At 46.1% G+C, this 20784-nt stretch overlaps 1 protein-coding gene across 1 annotated transcript in view; it reads left to right on the plus strand.

The window, feature by feature from the left end:
• The first annotated feature begins 637 nt into the window (after positions 1–637).
• Positions 638–20784, plus strand: part of LOC116822741 (NACHT, LRR and PYD domains-containing protein 3-like) — a 35381-nt gene continuing 15234 nt past the window's right edge. Inside the window, 8 exon segments of the mRNA XM_075065829.1 lie at positions 638–752; positions 755–917; positions 2974–3014; positions 3758–4094; positions 4096–4853; positions 14100–14694; positions 17618–17854; positions 19209–19382. Of these exon segments, the coding sequence (XP_074921930.1) occupies positions 638–752; positions 755–917; positions 2974–3014; positions 3758–4094; positions 4096–4853; positions 14100–14694; positions 17618–17854; positions 19209–19382 (2420 nt within the window).

The raw sequence follows: 20784 nt of genomic DNA on the forward strand, positions 1-20784 counted from the left end.
GAAGGGCTCCAGCAGCGGGGAGCTGGCAGCCTTTCCCTGCTGCTTTCCCACCAGTGAGGAAGGGCTTCAGCAATGGGAGCCAGAGGGACACTACACTGCTAAAAAACTTGGCCTGGTAGAGAACAGGGAGGTCCCTATCCTGGCCCACCCTCTTCAGCTGTGTCTTTATTCTCCTGGCTTAATCTGTGCCCCACCCTCTACCCTGCTATTGATATCCATGCAGGGTAGCTATTCATGTATGTACCTAAATGTTGCCAAATAATTTTGCACTGTAGATGCACTCTCAAGGATTTGACTCTGTCAGAATCCCCCTTCTAATTGTTTTGTATTGATCTTCCTTCTTCACTAGTCTTGAAGATCCCTGAAAATGGCCAAGTATGGTTCACAGAAGTTTCTGACTTTGTCAGTTTTATCCAGCTCTTTGCGGTGGTTTGGTTCAGTAATTCATCTGCCTCTTGCTGCCTTTTCAATTCTTGCAGGTGTCTGTCTCTGACTGGTAAAGTAGTGAGTACTGTGCCTGCAATACCAGTGAGTGGCAGCTCCTGCTTACAAACTTGCTGTGCTGGGTCTGGGATTAAAGAAGGAAGAATTTAGTTTTAATCTCCTACATTTTTCAGATTATGTATGATATTCAATGATGGCAAGAGAGAGGAATCTAAGAGACAGCCTCCTAAACACACTGGAAAGCCTCTTGGCAGATGAGTTTGACAGGTTTAAACACAGATTATCATATATTGATTATGATGAAGAGAGAATATCCCCAGATGTCAGCGGGAGGAGGCCAACACTCGGTTTAAACTTGTGGATCTGCTGTGTGCCTTCTATTGTGAAGATGGTGCAGTGAATGTAGCTATTTGTGTTCTCACCCACATCAATAGGAGAGATGCTGCTGTGAAGCTCACAGAGAAAGGTAAGAAAACCTACAGTGACAGCAACATCTCAGCCTCTCTCCTTCAGTATTCCCTGAAACAGGTGCAGAAGGAACACCAGCAAACTAAGAAAGGGAACAGGTTCCAAATCCTAAGGAAGCCTGAAAATGTCCAAGTAGCCCAGGATACAGTTCTTTTCTAGTGTGGGGGACTGGGTAGATTCTCTATTAATAGAATAGCTCTTACTGCCGTATCTATGGATTTCCCCATTTTAAGGATTGCTGTCATGGGCCCCTTTATCTCTTGCTTTATTTCCTGACTTATTGTCCCTGGGCTTTATAATGTATGGACATGGGACCTGTTCATAATACTTTTATTATATAAACACAGCAGGCCAGATCTTGGCCATGCCTCTGGCTGCTCTGTTTAGGCAGTGCAAAGCTGTCTCAAGCAGGCAGCTGAGAATCTCTCTGATCTACTCAGTTCTGTCACCTCATTCCTGCCCTGGCACAGGGTTAATTGATGGGGCACACTCATCTCTCGCAAGCACCCCCTTGGCCAAGTGCACATGCCTGCACTCTCTCACTTTATCCCTGTTCCGGGATAGGGCAGTGCCCCAGAGCTCCCTCCCTGGAGACAAGGTCTTCAGCCTTTCTGATCACAGCTCTCCAGCTGGGCCACTACAGCTCAGTTTCCCCTCTGTGGTGCCTCAATGTCCAGGCCACTCCCCTCAGTGGCTAACAGAGGGACCCAGGCCTGCCTATTACTCCTGGTCCCAGCCCAGGGACCCTGTAGATAGCAGCCATCCACTGTCTCCCTTTATGTCACACCACTGCTCTAATTCCCTGGGCCACTTCCCCATGGCCCCATGTCACCTTTACCCTTATCTCAGGGCCTTCCTAATGGAGTCCCAGCAACCAGCTCCAGTTCCTCCTTTCTCACTCTCCCTGGCTTTTGGCAGCACTGCCCAGTCCAAGGTTCTGCAGTTCCATCAGCCAGTCACACACCTCCAGCTCCAGCAAGGAACTGAATGCCCTCTGCCCCTGCAGCTCTTCTTACATTAGGCTGCTGGGCCCTGATTGGCTGTCCCTCACACAGCCACTCTAGGCAGCTTAGAAGACTCTCTCTACTGCCCTTTTCTGGGGTGGGGTGTGGCAGGGCTACAAGGTCTCCAGGAGGGCGCTTCAGAGGGTCTGGTATAGCCCATCAAAAGCATATTTTAGGGGCATAGCTAGAGTTGCAGTGAACTCCAGCAATCCTGGTACAGTGCTGCTGGTGTAACTTAGAACAGTTCAGTTTGCTCAGCTAGACCCTGGGATCTGGCCAATATTTTACTAAGGGTGCTTATCTAGTTGCCCTATAGTGCATCTACGTAGAGTTCTTCACCCCTGTGCATGATTTGTTTAAAAATCTACACAAGACTAGAGAACTGGGTACTGTGCATGACTTGCATGCACTGACACCTTTGTTATTTCTAAACCAAATATATCTAAACATGGCAAAGGGACATAGTGTCACTGAGAACAAATACCTGTTTAACATGCTGGTTTTCGTTGCCAAGCTCTAAATGAGCAGCTGAATAATTTCTTATAGTACAAAAACTTCCCTTTGTATCTGATTTCTCAAAACTGACGCTAAGGAATTTTACCAGACTGTTCAGAAACATTCACCTTTGTGGTGAGAATCAGTAGAACATGCCAGCCTTAAGAACAGTTCTTGCTCAACCCCAACAGGTCAAAAATAGCTTTCCTGTGTCAGGGTGTCACCAGTGCTGAGTTTATTCTTAGTGCCTGGATGGGTGGGGACAGCTTTGTGTGTACATCACATTAAATACATGAGACATCTAAAGAAAAGGGGACGGTGAAGCCTGTGTTAATGGCTACATAGAATGGCCAAACGACGAGCAAGGTATGTGGTGGCCATTATTAACAGAGTTCACTGAAGTAATGCCTGCGAAGAAATTCTGCCTGCCTGCTTCTGGGGATTCCTGGGGAAGCTTATTAAAGCCCACATCCCTGAAGGAATTACTTATCCCCAGGTTTCTCACTTGTATGACACACTCTGTGATACTGTTACACTGATGCTCACATGCGATTTCTCTTTCAACTTTGGGTCCCAGTCAGACACCAGGAACATCTGCAGAAGGTATGTGATATTCTAACAGAAAATGTTTCGTTATTAGCAATGATTAGAGGCATGAAAACAGATCACTCAAATTCTGTCTACTCATAGAATAACAAATGACTTCTCTGACGATCATCTCAGCTCACTCAAGCTAAACAGGGTTGGATGGGAGGTGAGGAAATGGATGAGGGACCTCAAGGAAAAATTCCAGGTGCTGCAGAGAATGGCGCTGGTGATTAATTGGAACTCTACCCCCTGAGTCAGTACAGAACCATTGCACCAGGATGGTGTTGGAGGACCCATGCTGCTGCAGGGTACCATCGTCTAAGGGAGGCAGAAATTGGAAATCCCCATTTATGGTCGTAGAAGATGTTATAGGCTTCTTAAAATCCCGTGTCCTGAGCAACTTCTCTAGTTTGTGCAGTTACAATCTTCCCACCTACATTCTCATTGCTGTGTTAAATGGATGTGACATTCTTGTCCACTTTGTGTCCTCATTTGTTACAAGTGGCACTGTGCAGTGTTAACACAGTTCATCCTATAGGTGGCTTCATTTCAGGAGTGGGTGAAGTGATTCCTACAGTCTTTACTCACATGGGCAATTTCAGCCAGGGTTACAGGATCACACTATAGTTAAATGGTTTTGGGGGTCCTTTATGATGAGGTTTAATACATTTAAGGTACTATCATTCTATTGTTTAGAAGTTTTATTGTGTAGATATATCTTTATTCTGAATTTCTAAAGCATCCTGTCACTGTCTTAGATTACAGGGTGAAGTATAGAAAACATACACAAAAAAAGTACCAACTGACAAAAGACAGGAACGCTCGTCTTGGTGAGAATGTGAATCTAAACAGCAGATACACAAAGTTGATTATTGTTAACAAATATTGTCATGAAAAAGAGAGAGAACATGAAATAATGGCAGTGAGACGGAGACATGCAGACAACATGAGTGAACAAGCTCATTCTTCAATTACCATAGATACTTTATTTAAACCTGACGAAGATGGACAAATGTCACAAATTGTTGTGCTGCTGGGAGCTGCAGGGACTGGGAAAATAATGACAGCAAGGAAGATCGTGTTGGACTGGGCAGGTGGAAGACTATCAGGAGTTTGACTATGTTTTCTACATAAATTGTAGGGAAATGAACCTTCTTACTAAGCAGGGAAACATGGCTGACATGATTTTAAAACACTGTCCCAATAATAGTGCCCAAATTAGACACATTCTGGAAAATACAGAAAAACTTCTGTTCATAATTGATGGTTTCAATGAACTGAGATTTTCCTTTGATCAGCTAGAAGATAACTTGTGTTCTGATCCCTGGGAGAAGAAGCTAGTGGAAATCATAGTGAGCAGTTTATTTAGGAAAACAGTTCTCTCTGAATGCTACTTAATAATCACTACAAGACCAACTGCTCTGGAGGAACTCAGGCAGTTTTTGGAATATCCACGTTATGCAGAGATCCTGGGATTTTCCAAGGAAGACCGGGAGGAATATTTCAACAAATTCTTCAGAGATGAAAAACAAGCAACAACAGCCTTTAACTTTGTATGTGAAAATGAAATTCTCTTCACCATGTGCTTTGTCCCCATTGTATGTTGGATCATCTGCACGGTTTTGAAACAACAGATGGAAAGGGGTAAAGATCTTACACGAACTTCAAAAACACTCACTGAAGTGTATCTGCTCTATCTTTCCAGTTTAGTCCAGTCTCCCAGCAGCAGTTCAAAGCCACACATGCAAGCTAGCCTGAGGAGACTTTGGTCCTTGGCTGTTGATGGAATCTGGAAGCAGAAGATACTATTTGAGGAAGAGGAAATCAAGAAGTATGGCTTGGATCAGGTAGATTCTCTCCAGAGGTGAAAGTAAGCTGGTACGGGTGGGTACGGAGGACCGTTAAGAAAAGGAGACTGACTGAGGGAGGGAGAGAGAAGCCTGCTCCTTGCATAAGAATAGTTTAAACTCAACTGTTCCCTGATAGTTCAGCCCCTAGGGCTAGGTTTCTGTCATCCCTGTTAATTTCACTCACAGTAGCTGAGGGGAGGGGGTCGAGGCAAGGGTGTGTTTGACCATGGCAGAGGCAGTCCTTTTCTGCCCCCGGGGGATGAGGGGATCTCTCCAATACTAATATACACAACAAATACAAGCATTTGGCTGCACAGCTTAAATCCAGAGCTAATAAAAGAAAGTGGAAGGGGAAAACTCACTGTCACACTGGTTTCTCCTCTCCTCTCTCCCCCTCCTCCAGCCAGGCTGCAGACAAAGCTCTGCATTCCTCCCCATTTCTCCCTCCCCCCAGCAGAGGTTTTCCTCTAGGCTCTAGCTTGCAGTAGGGAGACTGGCTGATATGTCTGCTGCTGCTGCCAGCAAAAGAACAGTTTAAACTCAGCTGTTCCCTGTGCAGTTCCGTACCCAGAGTTAGGAGCCGTTTCTGGCATCCTTGTTAATTTCACTCCCAGTTATTGTTGGGTGTGTGCGACTATGGCAGGGGCAGTTCTTTTCTGCCCCCGGGATGAGGGGATCTCCTAAACACAATCAAAATCAGGAACCATTTCCAAGTTCAAATCTATCCCATTCCCTCCCCACGGAGGATCATGGTTGTTGAGATCCAAGACTGCTGTGCTAGATCCTCTTTAAATTGTTACTGTTAAAAAAACAACACTAAAAACTGGAACATGTGGAAATGTGTCATGATGATTAGGTTTATTTTGGACAAAGCACATTTGCTAAGCAACTAAAGATTCACAGGGAAACCAAATAGCCTCCATAGACAAAACTACAAAGACTGGAGGGAAAACGAATATTCAGGAATTATTGTGCCGCATTTGAAACAATGTATTTTCAGTCCAATCCACACCTCTTTATATATTGATTTAAACACTTGAAATGTCCTTAGGGACATTCGGGTACATCTCAATCTCTTTTTGTTTTGTCTGCCTGCAGAGGTGCAGAGTCTGAAATTGACATAACTTTCTCTAAATATCTTGTAATATTTCATGGAAGGCTATTACCAGTTGTCCTTCATGGCACCCTACTTCCCTCCCGCCCCCAACCCCCCGGCTCCCGCCCTGGCTGGCTGGCTGTGTTTTTTGCCTTGTTACTTACTCCTGGCCGGCCCAGCCCAGCGGACCTGCGGCTTAACTACAGGCCCAGCCACAGAGGCCGGTTGCTGGGGTCTTGGCTGGTCCGTGGGCAGGCTGCAAGCTGCCTGTTTGTGACACATTATACAAACTGCCATACAGTCAGAGTGAAAGTAGCGGTTCGGTCCGGTCAGTTACCGGCAAGAGCAGTATGCCGTGCGGACCGCTGTGACAGTGCTGCCCATTGTGAGCCAGCGAAGTCACACAATCAGAGTGAACTAGCAAACAAAACAGGGCAGACAAAACCCAAACGCTGGTGGTTATCTCCAATACTTAGATTACCAAGCCAGCACAAAACAGCTTTCTATTACCTCACTGGTTACTAGAAGTTGAAACCACCAGTTCCCTTAAAGTTCCAGCCTTCAGGCCTTCCGTCCAATTACCACCTGTCAACATATGATGATGATTCCTGAAATCATTACCTTCGACTCATATAAAGAAAAGGTTTCTTCCAATCCCAAGGATCAGCCACATACCCAGTCCATTATAACTTAGATCGTACCCAGCAATAACACACTATTAGCCAATTCATATTAGTATAGTAAAATTATTAGAAAAAGAAGAGAGAGAATGTTGGTTAAGATCAATACCATAATCATAAGACTTGAATTCAATTCTTGAGGTTCAATACATATAGAGGTGGCTTGTAGTTAGTCCAAAAGTCCTTTAGAAATAGTCCATAGGTTATGTCCCGATGGTCCATATCAGGGGTGACTCCATAATGACTGGGGATTCAATCCTTGTGGCTTAAAGTTTCCCCTCTTGGAAACCCAAAGAGATCTGCAGATAAGCAGGTGCGTGTTCCAGTCTTATTACATTTCCAGCAGCCTTTCGGCCTGAGAAAACAATAGGCTTAACTCCTTCTCCCAAACATCCTGGCAATTAGCACAGAGTAATTTATCCATTAAACAGTTCAGATACAGGTTACCACAACCTTCAAAGAGACACGTAGACAATAATACTATTTCACTCAACTATCGTCTTACATGCTAATATTCCTTTCTAGATCTCTGAATTAAAACTACAGCAATAGACACCACCTGTTTGCTTTCATCACAAGCCCTGAGCAAACACCTCCCCTTCTACCTCTGACAATGCAGACTTGCATTTCAAAGCTCTGTTCATTTACATATCTTGCTAACCAGTCCTTAAGGTTCACTCATGGGTCAGGTCAGTTCATTAACTCTTTCTGGCCCTGTCATCTTTCAATGAGATATTATATTACACTCATAACGTCACACCCCCAACGCAAAATTGATGCATGAAGGGATGACACAAACATCACTGAGTGCATCCTAATGATTTCCCACCCGGGACAACGCATCAGTTACCACATTTTCCTTCCCCCTTATGTGGATTATGTCCATTTCATACTCTTGAAGGGCTAAACTCCAGCGCAGCAACCTGGAGTTGGTACCTTTGGCCTTATGCAGCCAGACCAGAGGGGCATGATCACTCAACACAGTGAATTTTTGGTTGTATAAATAGGGCTTAAGCTGCTTGACAGCCCAGACAATGGCATAACATTCCTTCTCAATGGTAGCATAATTTTGCTCAGCAGGGGACAACTTTTTGCTTAAGTATGCCACGGGATGTCTCTTACCCCCCACCCCCTCCTGCATTAGCACTGCCCCCAGCCCAATATTGGAAGCATCTGTACATAGCAAAAAAGGCTTTTTGAAATCTGGGCTGACCAACACAGGCTCTTTGGCCAAAGCACTTTTTATGTTTTGAAATCCTTGCTCACAGGCCTCCGACCATTGCACCCGGTCTGGTTTTTCCTTTTTCGTCAGGTCTGTGATGGGAGCAACGATGTCACTGAATCCCTGAACAAACCTCCTGTAATAGTTGGCCAGACCAATGAACGATTGGACCTGTTTCTTAGTTCTAGGGATAGGCCAGTTCTTGATGGCCTCCACCTTTGAAGGCTCAGGGCGCAGTTGCCCATTGCCCACCCTGTGCCCCAGGTAGATCACCTCAGCAGCTCCCATTCTGCATTTAGAAACCTTAACAGTTAGATTGGCCTCCCTGAGCCGGTGCAGCACAATCCCTATGTGGTTAAGGTGATCTTGCCACGAACCGCTGAAGATAGCCAGGTCATCTATATAAGCCCTGGCAAAAGATTCTAATCCCCGTAGGACCTCATTTATAAGTCTCATGAAAGTAGCCCCTGAATTACGCATCCCAAAGGGCAACACCTTGAACTCGTACAGGCCCGATTCCACTATGAAAGCGGATTTCTCTTGTGCATCAGCATCTAGGGGAATCTGCCAATACCCCCTGGTTAGATCTAGGGTGCTTATAAACTTGGCCCCCCCCAGCATATCTAACAGATCCTCTATCCTGGGTGTGGGGTAAGGGTCAGGCTGAGTGATAGCATTTAGCTTCCTGTAATCCACACAAAACCTCATGGTCTTATCCTTCTTTGGCACCATCACAATGGGAGAGGCCCAGGGGCTCATGGATTGGGTAGTTACTCCCATTGTCAACATGCTCTCTACCTCTTCCTGGATCTGCCTTTGCATCTCTCCCTTGGCCCTGTAAGCTCTGCTGGGAGCTGGGCAGGGACCCACTGTCTGAATGGAGTGTGTCATCCTATCTGTGAGCCATGGCCTGTTGGAGAATGTTTACTTGTGGTGTTTTAACAACATTAGCAGCGCCTTCCTTTGAAGGGGGGATAAACCCTCCCCCATCTGAATGCTCTCGTCTCTCCCTGGCTTTCAGCAACCATGTCGATTAAAGGGACGGACCCTGCCTCTCCCTCAGCACAACAGATCATGTTTACATTTACCTCCCTTGCATGGTAAGCCTTTAGTCTGTTTACATGCACTGTTTGCACATTTCCCTGGCCATGGGGTTTCCTCACATCATAGGTAACCTCATTAATTCTTTCCACTACCTCCTTGGGTCCGGTCCAAACATCCTTCATTTTATTCCTCTGGACAGGATCTAGCACCAACACCATGTCCCCTATTTCAAACACTCTCTCCGTAGCATCTTTGTCATACCAGGCTTTTTGAGTATCTTGGCTCTTTTTTAGATTCTGCTCAACCAACTTCATCATCTCTTGCAAACTCTCCTTAAACTGAGCCACATATTCAGCCACTGGCTGTTCTGTCTCCTCCACATTACCTTCCCACGAGTCACGTACCAAATCTAGGGGTCCCCGGACCTGCCTTCCATAGAGCAGTTCAAAGGGAGCAAACCGTGTAGACTCTTGGGGTACACTCCTGTATGCATACAATAAATATGGCAGCAGAATATCCCAGTCATTCTGGCGTCTATCCACATACATTTTCAACATAGACTTCAGGGTTCCATTGAACCTTTCCACTAGGCCATTAGTCTGGGGGTGGTAGGGAGCAGCTTTTAGGTGCTTTACCCCACATAACTCCCACAACTGCCTGAAAACCACAGACATGAAGTTAGACCCACGGTCAGACAGTATTTCCTTGGGAAAACCCACTCTGCTAAAGATAGAGAACAAAGCCACTGCCACTGTCTCTGCCTCAATGTTAGCCAAGGCTAGAGCCTCAGGATATCTGGTAGCAAAATCTACCAACACCAGGATGTATTTCTTCCCACTTCTGGAACGTTTTGGGAATGGTCCCACAATATCCACAACTACTTTGGCAAAAGCCTCCCCTATAATGGGCAGAGGCTGGAGGGGCACCTTGCTAGGTCACCTTAACCCTTTACGCTTCTGGCACAGTTCACAGCTCCTGCAGTAATCTCTCACCGACCCAAAGAGGTGAGGCCAGTAGAAATTTTGCTCTAGCCTGTCACACGTTTTGCCTATACCCAGATGTCCTGCAAAAGGACCATCATGAGCCAACTTCAACAAATCATTGCGGTAACTCTCAGGTACCACAAGCTGTTTGCGAGCTGCCGCTTGGGAATTCTTCCTTCCCCTAGGAGGGTCCCTATACAACAGCCCATCCTGCATAAAAAACCTGCCTCTCTCTTTACTAACTGGGATCTGACTCTGAGCATCATTCCTGGCTTTCTCTAATGATACATCACTCTGCTGAGCCACAATGAATTTACTCTGGGTTTCGTTCAAATTCAGAACCATCTCTGATATTTTAGACAAACCCTTGCCTGATCCATCTTGAGAGACACTTTCTGTCTGCTTGCCATCCCCCTCGCTGCCATCAGTCAGGGCATCTGCCACAGACCCAAACTCCCTCTGGGACCTGGTCACCACATTAACTTGGCCAGGCACCCCCAGTATGTTATTTCCTATCAAAACATCAGCCGGGATCAAATCCCGGACAGCAGCCTTTACATTCCCTTTAAAGCCATCCCATTCAAGGTGGATTCTAGCCATTGGCAGGTCCACAGAGTACTCAGATAGTGCCACTATCGTCACATATTCCCCTGGCAGCATGTCCTCTGGCTTCACCAGATGTCCCTTGACTATAGTTACATCTGAGCCAGTGTCTCGCCATCCCACGCATTCAACACCATTGACCTTTGCCTCCTTAATAAACCTCTCACTTCCTTGCCAAGCCTCAGTTCTGACATAACTGGTGAGTTCATCACCTCCTCCCAGACCACTGGAGACAAGGAGGTTGCATTAGCCACTGCTCTGCTTGCACCTGGACTTAAGGTGGCGCTGTTGTGGCTTGGTTCAGCCTGGGTGCTCAGGGTAATGGAGTTGGCATTTACTGTGGCTTTCGGGGTTGCTGGTTTTGGGCTGCCCTTTAGGGTCGGGCAATCTGGTCTTATGTGGCCCAGCATTCCACAGTGATAGCATTTAACCGGTTTATTTTCGGGGTGAGAGTTCCTACCCTGTGGGCCCCCATGAGCCAACTTATAAGAGTCGGGGCCAGGTTTACCTTTAAATCTTTCCCCCCTCTTGAACTGGGGAGAATGGTGGCTAGTTTTCCCCTGGGGTTTATACCCCTCTTGAGCCCTGTTTTGGGTATGGGCATCTGCAATCTCTGCAGCCTGTAGGACTGACTCAGGGTCCCTATCACACACAGCAGCTCTCACATGGTCAGGTACAATGTTTAAAAACTGTTCGAAAGTTATTAAATCCCGCAGCTTTTCAAAACTCCCATGTGCCTTCACTCCCATAACCCACTTTTTAACAAAACCCATTAGCTTATGAGCACATTCTACAAAAGTATCATCATTAGACATTTTAAACTTTCTAAACTTAACTCTGTAAGAATCAGGAGTAACCTTGAACCGCCTTAACACAGAATCTTTAAACCGCCCATAATCCAAGGCTTCTTGTTCCCCCAAATCATTAAATACTTCCCTGGCTTTTCCAGTCAGTCTGGTCAGCAGGACAGGCATTCGCTGCTCATCAGGGATCTTGTACAGAGTGCAGAGGTGCTCAAAGGTGGATAAAAACTCCTCTATATCCTCAGTATCATTGTAAATGGGACACATCTTTTCCCAGTTCTTCTCCTGGCGGTGGGCACGTGGGGTACCAGGTGGTGATGACTTTCTCTGCTCTTCCATTACTTGGAGCTGCAGTCTGGCCGTCTCCTGTTCAGCAGCCAGTAATTCCACGACGCCCTTACTGAGATTTACTTCTCTACAGTTCCACTCACATCCTCTCTTATTCTCTCAGGCAGATCTAGTACGTTCCACCTCTCAGCAAGCTTCTCTTTCTAATTCAGCTGATTTTTGTCCTTTCACCAGCAATCGCAGATCTGCTAGTTTCTGTTCACTGCTCCATTGCAGTTATTCTGCTGCCTTTCATCGATATTGTTTCTTCTGCAGTCTCTGTAGTATCAGGTAAGGGCTGTGCTCCTGCCTCCTGATCACTGCCATTAACAGATCTCTCAGTTCTTGATTTGTAGCTTTCTTTTCTAAAGCTTATCCCTTTTCTGAACACAAGTCTTCCAGGGCTTTTTTGTCAAGACCTACATATGCTCTTTGCTCATCCATTGCAACTGCTCTTTAACGCAACCAAACTCTCACTACCAAAATTCAATTTGGATAGCGTGGGGTTCTGACCCAAAGCTTAATTGACCTGGTTCTGTGGATCCTAGCACGACTACGCACTGGTGACAGTGCTGCCCGTGGGAGCCAGCTGAGGTCACTCCAAGTGCAACCAAAGGAACACGACGAGGACGGCCATGGAATCAGGGTGAACTGCAAACAAAACAGGGCAGACAAACCCTAAACGCTGGTGGTTATTCCACTACTTAGATTTACCAAGCCAGCACAAAACAGCTTCTATAGTATCTCACTGGTCACTTAGAAGTTTAAACCACGCAGTTCCCTTAAAGTGCCCAGCCTCAGACCTTCCGTCCAGACACACCTGTCAACATAATGATGATGATTCCTGAAAATCTTACTTCATCATATAAAAGAAAAGGTTCTTCCAATCCCAAAGGATCACCACATACCAGGTTCAGTTATAACTTAGATCTTACCACAATACACGCTATAGCCATTCTTATTAGATAAGCTAAAATTTATTAGAAAAGAAGAAAGAGATGTTGGTTAAAAGATCAATACACATACAGACTTGAATTCAATTCCTGAGATTCAGATACATGGTAGAGGTGAGCTTGCAGTAGCCAAAAGTCCTTTTAGAAATAGTCCATCGGTTATAGTCCAATGTCCATATTCAGGGTGACTCCAGTGAATGACTGGGGATCTCAATCCTTGTGGCTTAAGTTCCCCTCTTGAACCCAAGCAGATTTGAGATGAAGAGGATCGGTTCCCAGGGTTCTTATACATTTCCAGCAGCCTTTCGGCCTGAGAAAACAATAGAGCTTAACTCCTTCTCCAAAACATCCTGGCAATTAGCACAGAGTAATTTATCCATTAAACAGTTCAGATACAGGTTACCACAACCTTCAAAGAGACACTGTAGACCAATAATACTATTTCAACTACTCATGTCTTAACATGCTAATATTCCTTTCTAGATCTCTGAATTAAAACTACAGCAATAGACACCACTGTTTGCTTCATACAAGCCTGAGCAAACACCTCCCTTCTACCTCTGACAATGCAGACTTGCATTTCAAAGCTCTATTCATTTACAATCTTCTAACCAGTCCTTAAAGTTCACTCATGGGTCAGGTCAGTTCAATTAACTCTTTCTGGCTCCTTCATCTTTCAATGAGATATTATATTACACCATAACGTTCACACCGTCATCAACATCTCCAACGGTGGGGATTGAAGGGCTCTGGGCTGCCTGTGGCGTGCGGGCAGCCTTGAGCCTTTAAATCACTGCTTGCGGCTAAGATTTAAAGGGCTCAGAGCTCCCCGATGGGTCGTAGGCGGCAGCCCTGATGCCCATTAACATCCCGGCCGCAGCTGGAGATTTAAAGGGCTCAGACCTCCCTGCCGCTGCGGGCAGCCCAGAGCCCTTTGAATCCTTGCCGCAGCTGGGATTTAAAGTGGCTCAGAGCTCCCTGCAGGCTGCGGCAGCCAGACCCTTTAAATCCCAGCCCGGCGGCTAACCAGCGCATGGGCCTGGATACCAGGGAAGTTCTATGGGCTCAGAGCTCCCTGCGCTGCAGGCAGCCCCAGGAGCCCTTTAAATCCTGGCCGCAGCTGAGATTTAAAGGGCTCAAAGCTCCCCATGGCTGCAGGCAGCCCAGAACCCTTTGAATCCCAGTCACGGCTCTGGCAGCTGGGCTGGGGCCAGGATTTAAAGGGCTCCGGGCTTCCCTCAGCGGCAGGAGCTCTGGACCCTTTAAATCCCTGCCCCAGCCCCGTAAAGCTCGGGGTTCCCCCTGGCAGCCAGAGCCCCGGGCTCTTTAATTTGCCCCGAGCCCTGGGGGGTTCCCAGCCACCTTTGCAGCTGGGAGCCCCTGATTAAGTTAAAGGCTCTGGATCTCGCAGCCACAGCTGGTTCCCCAGGGCCTTTAAATATTGAGAGGCCACGCCTCTTCCGGATGAGGCCATGCCCCCCTCAGGACTCCGGCAGTACCAGTAAGTCCTATAAGTTACTTTCACTCCTGATTCTCTCCCCCTCTTTTTGAGCGAGAACATTTTTCAAAAAGACATTGACTGTGAATGTGCCTACAGTTTTATTCACTTAACCTTTCAGGAGTTTTTTGCAGCTTTATTCTATGTACTAGAGAAGGATGAAGAAACAGTGAAAGATTCAGTGATTCCTAATAGAGACGTAAAAGAGTTGTTAATACACCATGGGCAGTCTACAAATTGTTTAATGACAGTGCACTTCTTGTTTGGTCTATTAAATAAAAACAGAATGAAGGACATAGAGGAAAAACATGGATGTAAAATATCACATGAAATTAAGCCAGATTTAAAGACATGGGTTATTTCATCCTTGCCATCAAATATTAACCAATGTTACTATCTAGAGGAATTTTACTATTTGTATGAGATCCAAGAAGAAAACTTTGTGAAAAATGCATTGGAACATTTAACTAACTTAGAGACATGGGAAAAAATATTTACCCAAATGGATCAAATGGTTCTTTCATTTTGTGTAAAACATTGTCATCAACTGTAGTCACTTCTTATACATTACTGTGTATTTAGATTTGAAGACCATGAGGAAGAAGAATTCCCTAGCTTACCAAAGTGGTTATGTCAGTAAGCATTTGAGCTCAGAAACATGCACATTTTCTTTAACCAATGAAACATTATTTTCTCTTGTGTTTTGATAAACAATAAATGGTTGAGTGACCCACCACAAAGCAATTCTAATCTTTCAGCAAGCTATGGTACAGTTATGGAGGCTTCTTGGGTTCGGACTAACAAAAAATGTTCTTCCTTTCTTCTTCTGATTGTTCATCCGACTTGCCCTCTCAGCAATTTGAATGTTTGCTGTAATCTTATGTGTATGGGATATGAACAGAGGTGTAGCTGAGACCAAGGATTTGTGTGGGGGAAGAGAGCTTGCTTTGTGTCAAAAATTTCCCAAGAAAGGTAGAGAACTCCTCACTTAGGCTACATCTGCACTTGGAGTGAGGGATGTGATTCAGACATACTCTCACTAGTTCTCATTAAGCTAGCATGCTAAACATCATAGTGTAGATGTGATAGCACAGGCTGCTGGACAGTGGCACGGGCTACTGCCTGAGTACATACCCATGGGACACAGGGGGTTTATACTCAGGACAGTACAAATATGCCAGTGCTACTGTGACTACACTATTTTTAGCCTGCTGGCTTAATGAGAGCTAGCAAGAGTATGTCTGTGTGAGCTGGGAATCACATCGCTAGCTCTAGGTGTAAATGTACCTTAGTAGGTCTGCACTGGAGCTAGGAGGTGTAACTTCCAGCTTGAGTAGCCATACCTGTGCTAGCTCTGATGGCGCTAACACATTCAAATCAAAGCTGAGTTGTGGCAGGGCAAGTGGCAGAGAGGGCTAGCTGCCTGAGTACAATACACCCTCGCTATAACAAACCTGTCGGGATCCAAGCCTTTTGTTCGTTATAGCCAAGGGGTCGTTCTAGCAAAAGGACCATCAAAAGGAAAGATAAACTGCTGGAGTAAGTTAATGAAGTCGCCTTAGATAGAGGCATTAGCTAAATTAATTAATTATTATTCATATTCTCTTTTCCAAATTACACAAACCCAATTCTTTCAGCCTTCCTTCATAGGTCACGTTCTCAAGACCTTTAATCATTCTTGGAGAGGGTCTGGCCTCTAAAAATGGTTGAGTGTTGATTTCTTGCAGACTAGGAGGGTGGTGTGGGTGGGCACAGGCTGAATGGCCTAAGAGCAGCTGCAGAGTCTTTATGGTTTTGAAAGACATCATCAGTTTGACACTGAACAATTCCAAACCTTTGAGAGGTGTCCTCAGTCATGGTCTGGATGGGTGGCCAAAAACTTGAACTCTTCAGCCATGAGACTACTCATAAGTACTATGGGCACTGGCACAATAGCCAAGGCATCATAACTGGAATAGCTGCTTGCTGATTTTCAGAAACAACCCACTTTCATGTACTTCTCAAACAGCTACCAGATGATGGCAAGGAAAGGATGAGAAAGGTGATTTCCATGTGAAGAAATCACAATTGGCCTGCACTTCCTGGTGGTTGGCCATCTGCACCTAGAGTGCGGCTAAAGAAGACATTTTTCTGGCTAGAAGATCTAGCCATCTGTTAGCAGCTCTTACAACCAGTGACAAGGTGGGAATAGAAATATTCAAACCTGTTTGGAGGGCCCTGATGAAGCACCTTGCCCACATAGATATGGGAGATGATTACTGGTATGAATCTGAAGATATTTAGCTGGCTCCAGGATACCTTCATTATTAGAAACAAGAAATGATCCCAGTTGTTTAGACTAATAGGCATCCGAAAGGTGGTGCTTTGCTGTTTCTTCTACCATTGATGGCTATATCAAGATTATCTGCACATCTTCTGAAAAATTCTTGTAAACTTTTAAATGTATCTGCTGGAGCTCCTGGGAAAGAATATCTCACAGATCCTTCAGGGAATGAAGATGTTGTCCCCTTTTCCTTCTTACTTACTATTATTAACGCATGCTCCACCCCAATTAAACAAGAAAACATGGGACTAACAAAATTGCACCAATCACCACACATGCAAAGAAGTGAATGTTACATCCCATTCCTCAACCCAGTGTTGTGTGCCTTTTAGACGTAAAGCTTCTAGGGAGGGACTGTCTCACTGAGTGTACAGCACCCAGCATAACGGAGATGCAATCTTGATTGGTGGTTTGGGGCACTGCCACAATATAAATGTATAAGGATGATGGAAGGAAAACTTCATTAACATCCTCTTCAAACCTTCCTCACACACTGCTGAGAATTCTGTGAGGCATTCTCACAGGCAATTAGTTTTGATTCAGTAGACGTTTTTTAACTAAAGAAAATATTGAGTATTAAATTCCCATTGGGAAAGGGAATGTCCCAAGGAGGACAAAATAAGTATAGATTCATTCCTCAAGTGGTTGTCCACACGGGTTCCACTTTTGGTCCGCATGCTCCCCGTGTGCATCAGGTTCTTTGAATAGAAGTGTCTGTTGGGGCCACACCCCGCCTTGGGTGTGCTCTGACACCTCCCCAGCTGAAAGCATAAAGGACAGAGCAGGTCAGACTGCCCCTCAATTTCTTTTTATCACCCATGACTCTAAAGTGCAACACTTGCAGTGTTTGTGTCCCTTGCTCACTGTGTGACTTAGCGATAGGTGTGTTATAGATAAACTAGAGTACACAAGCTCTCTTAACTTTCCTTTGCCTGTTGCCGTAACAAAAAATCTAAATAGTTTTTCTCTCTCCCCTTTTGCTATCCTGTCCAAGGGACCTACCCCCTGTACAACTTTGTACATCGTAGCAGACTCTTGTCCATGCCTTATCTATCTCAGGGGGCGAAGTGTACCAGACTATCACTCGGTGCTTTCATTCCTTCCCAAAGTGCACTCAGAAGGCTCAGGAGAAAGGATCAAGCTCTTTTTGCTTGAGAAGTCTCTATGCAAGGTACCTTAACTGAGTATTTCTTGGTTTTCTGATAGTGCTCCTCCTCTCTCTCCACCACCTGTCAGAGCAGCTGTGATGAGCCCCATACATGCCATGATCGCTCTTCTCTGCATTGCTCTCTCCTGCAGGTTGAACGGATACTTCCTCAGCATCACTAGCTGTTGGCGTCTTGCTGCTGTTCTCAGAACCAACCAAAGCCTGACAGAGCTGGACCTGGGTTATAATCAGTATATAGGAGACTCCGGAGTGCAACTGCTGTGTGAGGGACTGAAACACCCAAACTGCAAATTACAGAGACTGGGGTAAGTAGCATTTGGCCTCCTCTGTGTATTTACAGATGTCCTCTATGTAAAGGGCTTGACAGGATGCGTCTCTCTCTAATGTCTGGGCCTGAGTCAGGACTGTACTCACTGCTACAGAATTGGAGACGTCTCTCTCCTTATACTGTCCTCAGGGGCCCTTCTTTCTCTCCCAAACTTTGAGGGCTCCCCTCCTGGTTTGGTAGAGTGACATAGTTTGAAAACAACTATAGTTATGGAGGAAGTTGTGCAAGGGCCAGTTCTGGTGGGTGGTGGGTCTGGGACACGTGTGCAGGATTTAGCAGTTGTTGTGAGTGGAGAGGAATCAGTACGGGGAGTCAAGGAGGCTCCCTGTGAGACTTTGAGGAAGGGCGAAGTAGCAGTGTGTGACAGACATGCTTGCGGGTGGTCCTTGAGCGGCATATGGAGATAAGCAGCCGACTGATACCATAGTTCCCACCTTAGCTGGCTGGCAGTTCTATCAGGAGCCCAGACTGCAGGGGATTTACAGAACACAGCCAAACTTCTGTTTATAACCCCACAAGGGACCCTGGAACAGGCCCTGTGAACAAGCTCACATGGTTGCTCTCCTCAAATCTCAGAGGTCCCCTTTCTCATGAGACTCATCTCCTCCCTTAGATCCCTGGTCTCAATGGAAGGTGGGTGTGATGCTGCCAGTGCTAGGTCTGGCAGTGCCTCTCCTCCCCAGGCCTGAGGCTCAGAGCTGGGAGCTGGTGGAAGAAACAGATAGACAGATGGCTACATTCGGTGGGGAGCAACCAAACTAGTGCCAGGGACAGGGAGGAGCAGAATCTCCCAGCACCTGCTGTGAGGCTGGCCCAGCTGCCCGGGGAGGTGGCTCCCCCTACAGCCTCCCTGTAGTGACGGGCCTGCTCCCACTGGGTTGCACCATTCTGGGGCTGATCAGTACCACATCCAGATGGATTGGTTGAGAGCTGAGTAGGTGGGATTTAAGGGCCAGCCTTCTGCCGAGGTGAATTCTGGTTGGTGGGTGGAAAGGACTGGGTGGTGCTTAGGGAGGAAGAATTACCTGAACCCTTATTTCTTATTGGCCAACGGCAGAGGTTTTGGGGGGTTGAAATTGCTGGTCCATTCTCAGTGCTGATTGGTCAGGGTGGAATGCGGGCAGTGAGGCTTAAGCAGGATGCCACACCCAACATTGTTTTTTCATTGGCCAAGGGATGAGTCTTGGGACAGGGTCTAGGGCAGGACTTCTGGCCCATTTTTTATGCTGATTGGGCAGAGGGACTGGTGGGTGTGGCCACCTGCTATAACAGCTGTGATGAGTCCTGTTCATGCAGTGATTGCTTTGCTTGGTGTTTTCTCTCTCCTGCAGGTTGTGGAATTGTGATCTCAAGGGTGCCAGCTGTGGGTATCTCGCCTCTGTTCTCAGAACCAGCCAGAGCCTGATGGAGCTGGAGCTGCATGATAATGTTTCTCTGGGAGATTCTGGAGTGCAGCTGCTGTGTGAGGGACTGAAACATCCAAATTGCAAACTGCAGAGACTGGGGTAAGTAACATTTGGCTTCCTCTTCATATTTACAGGTGTCCTCTATGTAATGTACTCGCCAGCATGTGTGGCTGGTGTCTGCTTCATGTAATGACATGGAGTAACATTCAATTACTGCCCACACCGCATGATCACAAGTCTGAAATCTCAGTCATAAGGCTCTCATGGATGTACCAAATGCTCTAATGTGCTGAGTACCTTATCTCTAAGCCCAGGATCTGCAATTACTCCTCAAACTCCTCCATCATCACTTGGTTCAGCTGGGCATCCAGGAAATTCTCTCTCAGGAACATAGTATCCTCTAGTAGAAACAAACCCATTCCTGAAGTCCAGCTGGAAGATCACACAGAATTGTTTTAACACTCAACTAGCCCATTGGATCAAGGCTCTTCAATCTACAGCTCCAGGACCCTGGAGCTACTGTTGCATTGACCCACGAACTTTGAGATTGAGTTTCCTGCTTAGAGAGTCACAGCCAATCAAAAATGGTTGCTGTGAGAAGACCATTTTCCACTACCAGAGATGCAGTCCATGGTCAGAAGTGCTCATTGAAGCTCCACCATCAGGCAGAGGCTGATGTAAGGGCCCCCTGGTGTCAGCACTGCTCTGCTGCTCTCTTTCAGGTGCTCCAGTATCACAGGATGTGACTCAGGATTGCCTTCTTGGCCCTTCTCCCCAGGGCCTGGCAGGAGATGAGGCACATCTAGCCATTGGATCTGTCGATCACAGTGGAGTCAGACCTGTGGTCTACAGGCCACTTTTGGCCCTGGAGGCTCTAAACAGTCCTGTTTTATTATTGTAAGTTGATTCATTTGAAAACCTGGCAACATATCGTGACAAAAACAATAGACTTTAGAATTGGATAAAAACTACCCAAATTTACATAAAGTAGTGTTGAATGGTACAAGGGCTTCCAGTTCCTCCCCTGCAAAAAATCAGCTGGCAATCAACTAACTCACAGTAAACCCTAATGTAGACCTACTCAAAGGGGGCCCCTGGCATCCCGCACAAGCAGAAGCGTGTTTTCTCTAATGCCTCCTTTGTTGGGCATCAGGTTTGCTGCAAGGGGGGAATTTTTCAGCTTGTATATTGGTCTTGGAGAAGGTCACCATTGTTTCTGTGGAGAAAACAGCCTTGCCCAATAAGGGCTCCCTGTCGGGAAAATGCGGTGAAGGGTACAGGGGGGATCAAAGACAACAAAGACTAAGAAGCTGGGAATAAGGGGAGATGTCAGCAACCCTTGTCTAAAATGGTCAAGTATTCACACTACAAGGTTTTGTGATACAGCAGGGCCAGAGGGCAGCATAAGAGTGTTAGCAGGGGGCCTTATTCCCTGCCAAGGGAGGAAGGTTTGCTTTAGATTAACTAGAACAGCTGTGGCCAGTTAGAGCACCTGACTCCA

Source organism: Chelonoidis abingdonii, chromosome 4, assembly GCF_003597395.2.
Source record: "Chelonoidis abingdonii isolate Lonesome George chromosome 4, CheloAbing_2.0, whole genome shotgun sequence".
Lineage (NCBI taxonomy): Eukaryota > Metazoa > Chordata > Testudines > Testudinidae > Chelonoidis > Chelonoidis abingdonii.